This window comes from Sprattus sprattus (assembly GCF_963457725.1).
Source record: "Sprattus sprattus genome assembly, chromosome: 12".
In the NCBI taxonomy this organism is placed as follows: Eukaryota; Metazoa; Chordata; class Actinopteri; order Clupeiformes; family Clupeidae; genus Sprattus; species Sprattus sprattus.
Genome location: NC_137910.1, coordinates 12312032 through 12318415, shown reverse-complemented (window position 1 = coordinate 12318415; position 6384 = coordinate 12312032). Strand labels below are relative to the sequence as shown.

Here is a 6384-nt window from a genome sequence, read left to right as displayed (position 1 = left end):
TGCTGATGGTGGACGAGCTGCTGTCGGCCTACCCCCACCAGCTGTCCTTCTCCGAGGCCGGCATGCGCATCATGATCACCAGCCACTTCTCCCCGCGCACACGCCTCACCATGGCCTCCCGCATGCTCATCACTGAGGTGGGTGGTGGAGCACACACACATACACACACACACACACACACACACACACACACACACACACACACACACACACACACACACACACACACACCCATCATCACTGAGGTGGGTGGTGGAGCACACACACACACACACACACACACACACACACACACACACACACACACATACACACACACACACCCATCATCACTGAGGTGGGTGGTGGAACACACGTGCACACTCGTGCACAGTCAGGTGTACTGTACATATAATCCCACGCGCACGCACACACACACACACACACACACACACACACACACACACAACGACACACACACACACACACACACCCATCATCACTGAGGTGGGTGGTGGAACACACGTGCACACTCAGGTGTACTGTACATATAATCATGTGCCCACGCACACACACATAGAGACACACAAGTACACACACACACACACACATCGACAAACACACACACACACACACACAATGACACACACACACACACACCCACACACACACACACACACAACGACACACACACACATATATAAAGCAGACATACCCTTCATTCTTTTTTACTGATGATTTGTTAATGCAAAGATGTATTGAAGCACACACACACACACACACACACACACAACGACACACACACCTATAAAGCAGACATCTATGTATTGTATGTACAAGATGTATTGAAGCACAGACACACACACACACACAGACACGTTCACACTATTCACATATGTGAGTTCTGATCCTCCGGTATCATTCATGTCATTCAGTAGAAATGATCTATGTGTCTGTGATGCAGAGATTGTGTTTCATTTTGTCTCTTAAATTCATCGCAGAAATAAAAATCGATTTTTTTTTATCCAGCACGCCTTGTGTGGCAGCAGAGATTCATCAACACGCTGACACCTATCAAATGGTACATGAAATACCTATATCTAGAATACTTGTCTTATCTGTGAGTGTGTGTGTGTGTGTGTGTCCTTACAGAGGCAGCGTCTGATAAATGGACACTTCATCAACGGCGACTCTGACATCACTGCCAAACAGCCGGGTCGGCGTGCCTTGGAGAATGGCCTGGGAGGCGCGGAGCGTGGGCTCAATGGCCGTCGAGGAGGTCACCTTGACGACGACCGAGGAGGAGCGGAGACGGGCACAGACACGGAAAACGACAATGAAGACAACGAGAACAACGAAAATGATGAAGAAGGGGAGGAGGAGGATGGCAATGAGGGACCTCTCGTCCCATTTCAAGTACCAGGTACCGACTAGCTTACTCAACCCCCTCATAACACGGCATGGACAGGAGACGGGTAGTGAAAAACAAGAAAAGAGTACAAACACAAGACCTACATTGATATTGATATGAGTCTCTCCTAGTACCAACTACTCTCTATCCTACTGAGCTTTGATCAATGGTAACTAATCACAATTTGTGAGTTATAATAGCTATGTTGTGATGGCTCTCTTAGATTTCTCATTCTCTCTCTCTCTCTCTCTCTCTCTCTCTCTCTCTCTCTCTCAATCTCTCTCTCTCTCTATCTCTCTCTCTCTTTGCTCATAGGCGGTTGCTGTAATAAGGTGAAGTGGGTGCTGGCCTGGCCGTTATGTCTGGTGTTGTACTTCACCGTGCCAAACTGTGCCAATCCTCGTTGGGAGCGGTGGTTCATGGGGACGTTTGCCGCGTCCACGCTCTGGATCGCTGGCTTTTCCTACATCATGGTGTGGATGGTAAGGAACACTTGAACACCTGAACACCTGAACACCTGATCTCTTTTTTTCCATGCAACACACATACACACATACGTATGCACACGTTGAGTCAGTGTATCTATCAGGGGTTCATAAATAGACATGCATGCTATTAACAGTCAATCACCCCTTTGAAATGATATTATATTGATATAGTGTGGTGAAATGTGGCACATATTTAGAACACCTAAAGAAATGCAAGATATTTTAAGTATTGTATGATGAATAAATCTAAAAAACATTATTTGCATTGATTGTATTTACTCTATTCCCTGTGCCTATTAACATTGATTGGGTCCTGTGTTAACTCCATTCCCTGTGCCTATTTACATTGATTGGGTCCTGTGTTATCTCCATTCCCTGTGCCTATTTACATTGATTGGGTCCTGTGTTATCTCCATTCCCTGTGCCTATTTACACTGATTGGGTCCTGTGTTAACTCCATTCCCTGTGCCTATTTACTTTCAGTGTGGACACATGTGTCCAATTTCCGATTTCAGTCCGATTTAAATTGGAGATTGGACACATGTGTCTCCCCAAATCTAGATTAATTGTGTCCGACTTGAGTCCGACTGGACTCCGATGTAAACCCCTGGATACACGATTCGATTCCGCTGGGAATTGGACTGGGCGCGCATGTGTCTCTCGAATCTAGATTCAAATTGGACAACAACAACTTTTGCACGTGCTTGAGATCGTGCCAACAGACATATACATGCATCATATATGTCTATGATATGATAATCGCTGCTAGACGCTCAGTTCTTGTGCTCCCTCTCATTCACGTTGAAATACTGAAACCGAAACTGAAACTTTGAAACTGGAACGCAACTGTTTGGGACGCTAATTCAGTGAACAAATATTTTCATATTACTTTTCCACCAGTTGTTAGTCATGTAATCCATTCATATCGATGTGAATCAATCAATACTAATACAACTTTAACTGTGGTGTGTTTTTGTTTCATTTCACAACGTATTTACTGTATAATTAACGGTAGCAGATGTAAACATTCCGCATTTGATTTGAACTGACGCGGCCAAGATCTAGATGTGTCACTGCCATGTGCTTTGAGATAGAGCAGTTAACCCCCCATGGAGACCCCATGGAGAGAATCGGATGGGATCGGAGTGCTGCCATCATGTGCCCGCACTGATTGATTCAATTTGATTGGGTCCTGTGTTTACTGCATTCCCTGTGCCTATTTACATTGATTGGGTCCTGTGTTAACTCCATTCCCTGTGCCTATTTACATTGATTGGGTCCTGTGTTAACTCCATTCCCTGTGCCTATTTACATTGATTGGGTCCTGTGTTAACTCCATTCCCTGTGCCTATTTACATTGATTGGGTCCTGTGTTAACTCCATTCCCTGTGCCTATTTACATTGATTGGGTCCTGTGTTTACTCCATTCCCTGTGCCTATTTACATTGATTGGGTCCTGTGTTTACTCCATTCCCTGTGCCTCAGGTAACAATCATCGGGTTCACCCTGGGCATCCCTGATGTCATCATGGGCATCACATTCCTGGCAGCTGGCACCAGCGTTCCCGACTGCATGGCCAGCCTCATTGTGGCGCGACAAGGTCAGAGCATCAGCAGCAGCAGCAGCATCTCACGACTCCATTGTCAAGAGGAACACATAGTCCATCACTCAGTCAGGCTGAGGAGAGAGAGGAGAGGGTGAAAGATGAGAGAGTCATACAGGATTAGAGGCAGCCTGAGAGAGAGGGGCTGCAAGCTGTGCCACTGACCGTTTGTACAACAGCCCAGCAACACAAGAGTGTCATGTTGCCATAGTTACCTTGGGGATGGTAAAACCAGCTTTGCTGCATTATTGTTCCATGTATCGTTGTTACAATCATAATGTGTTTATCTTCCTGAACTTGTTCTTTTTTTAAGTCAGTCTCTGTGTGCGCATAGTACTGTTGTGTAACTGAAATTATTAGTTAAAGGTAAACAGATAAATTAGTTCAAATGTTCTAAGTGTTTCAGCAGCTGAGCAGTAAGATGAGCTTGTGAAGCAGTGGATCACTGCACCCGTACAAACATGAACAAATCACACACGTCCCACAGGGGCTCTACTTTTAGCTTTGTTTATTTTGTCTTGTCATAAAATATTCATTTACTCCGTCTGGGAGACTGGGAATGTTGATGGAAAAGACTCATGCGTACAATTATATGTGTCTGCTGACCTACATTTTGTGTGCGGTTGCTGGTTTGAGCTCGTATTTTATGCCTTCTGCCTCTACCCTCTCTCTTGTTTCTATCTGTCCTTGTTTCCAACTATCCCTCTCCCTCTCATACACACATACACACACATTAAATCACTCTCTTCTTTTCTGATGCTCTGTCGTGCAGGAATGGGTGACATGGCGGTGTCAAACTCCATTGGCAGTAACGTGTTTGACATCCTGGTGGGCTTGGGTCTGCCATGGACTCTCCAGACTCTGGCCATCGACTACGGTTCCACTGTGAGTACCCTCATCTCTTCTCTCCGTGGTTTAGTACATGGGAGACAGAACAGACAGAACAGGCAGAACCCAAAGTCTTGGCTACAAAAAAGGGCACTGTCCAGCCAGTTTGCACATTCGAAGAATCCTTCCCCATCAATCTTCTGTCTGGCGTCCACAATAGCTTTTGAAGTGCTTCACTCTCTTAGGTCTCCTCTGCTTTGGTTGGGGTTGGTGCTTGGCACAGCACGATGGGATGTGGTCAGCACTGACAGTGGAATGTCCAGAAGTGCTTACGCCAGTCTTGAGTTTGCCATTACTGGGCTGTTTCTTTTATTTTGTAACATGTGGCTCTTGCATTTCTCTTCTTCTTCGTCGACCTCTTTTGGTCCGCTCTTCATCGGCGTGTGTGTTTTTTCAGCTGAACCAACTCGGGTTTGAGCAGAACCCAAAACAAGGACGGAAAGTAGAATAGGAGGGAGGGCAGGAGGTGGTGACCGTCCAAGAACAACACAGCTGAGCTTGCACCTGTTGAGCTGCTCTGCTGCGGTCCAGCCTGCCTAAATCAAATACATCAGTCGCAGCACTCCCCCTGTGTTTGTGGAGGAATGTGGTTGTGCTGATCTGGGGAAGGCACCCAGGGGGCCCCATCTGTCTGAGCCTGTCCTGGAATAGGCTTGTTTGGTCCCAGTTAGTCCACGGCAGTTCTGCTCCTGAAAAGCTTTGAGTGTGAAAGGAAGTGGTATGTTTTTTGGTGCTGGACTGAAAAGTGTGTGTGTGTGTGCTCCTGCAGAGTCAGCTGATATTGTGACCACTCTGCCATAAATAACCAGATTCGTTGAGTTGTTCCTCATTGTGTTGAGCTTGGACGGTCTGGCTTTGTCCAGCAGGGGACAGTGTAGCTGAGAGTCACCTTTGAGTGGTGATGGAGAAAGTTGTCAAAGTGAATCAATGACTTCAAACATTATAAGGTGGTGATATTTGTAGAAGTAGCATCTGATATGATATTTCTTGGAGCAGATTTTCTATTGCATTTCACGGTATTTAAAAATACATTTTCAAGATATGATCGGTCACCCAATTCCTTGGGCATGAAAGGGATAAGTGTCCTCTGCATGGAGCACATCTGGTACCATAAAGTCAGTCTACGGACAGGGTTTTGTTGCACTAAATGATTTTCATAGCACTTAGCAACTTGTTTTATTGCTTGTTAGTTTAAATTATAGTCGCTAGTAATAACTTAGAATTTCTTGTTCCTTCGTCAGATTGCCCTGAACAGCAAGGGGCTCATCTACTCGGTGGGGCTGCTGTTGGCATCCGTGTTTCTAACAGTAAGTCCTACACAGTCATTTATCAAATGGGACTCATAAACACATCATGAATCAATGTCCCATTTAAAGGTGCAGGCCTATCAGGGTGTATATTTGTTCATTTAAATTAACTATCTCATCATTAGTTGGAACACAATTTATGTCTGTAAAAATATTCAGAATCAATGTATAATTATGACATTAAACTAGATAGATCCTTGTCATAATAATTATTATTTTACACCTGACCAACATCTGTGATGTTTTCTCTTCCCTCTCTATCTCTGTCCGTCTGCAGATTGTGGGTGTGCACCTCAATAATTGGACCCTAACCCGCCGCTTGGGCTTTGCGTGTCTCGCGATGTACGCAGTCTTCCTCGGTTTCTCCATCCTCATCGAGTTCAACGTCTTCACCTTCGTCAACCTGCCCACCTGCCAAGGCGGTGCCGTCTGAAGAGACTCCCCGCCCTTCCTCCCTGTTATCCTCTTCCTCACTGCCGTCTGTGTGAGGACCATCGATGAGGACCATCGTTCTCTTTTATCAGTCTTTCACTGACCTTGTAATTTATTGATCTTGGAATTGTTTTCTTTGTCTTTGACAACGGTGCAATATAGACGAATGCCCTGTGCCTAGTCTTTTAATTTTTTTTAGGAGGGCATTCGTTTCAAAAGAAGAGGATATTTGGGTCAAAAGAGGATGACGAAAGGCACCTCGGACAGGAAAGAGAC

General features: G+C 45.3%; 1 protein-coding gene across 1 annotated transcript in view; it reads left to right on the top strand.

Moving 5' to 3' along the window:
• Window positions 1-6109, top strand: part of slc24a3 (solute carrier family 24 member 3) — a gene marked incomplete at both ends in the record, with an annotated part of 75260 nt that extends 69151 nt beyond the window's left edge. Inside the window, 7 exons of the mRNA XM_080848343.1 lie at window positions 1-137; window positions 1132-1402; window positions 1706-1872; window positions 3364-3478; window positions 4254-4366; window positions 5611-5676; window positions 5954-6109. The exon at window positions 1-137 is cut by the window's left edge and continues 24 nt beyond it. Of these exons, the coding sequence (XP_080704469.1) occupies window positions 1-137; window positions 1132-1402; window positions 1706-1872; window positions 3364-3478; window positions 4254-4366; window positions 5611-5676; window positions 5954-6109 (1025 nt within the window). The remainder of the gene's footprint in view (window positions 138-1131; window positions 1403-1705; window positions 1873-3363; window positions 3479-4253; window positions 4367-5610; window positions 5677-5953) is intronic.
• Between the last annotated feature and the right edge of the window lie 275 nt (window positions 6110-6384).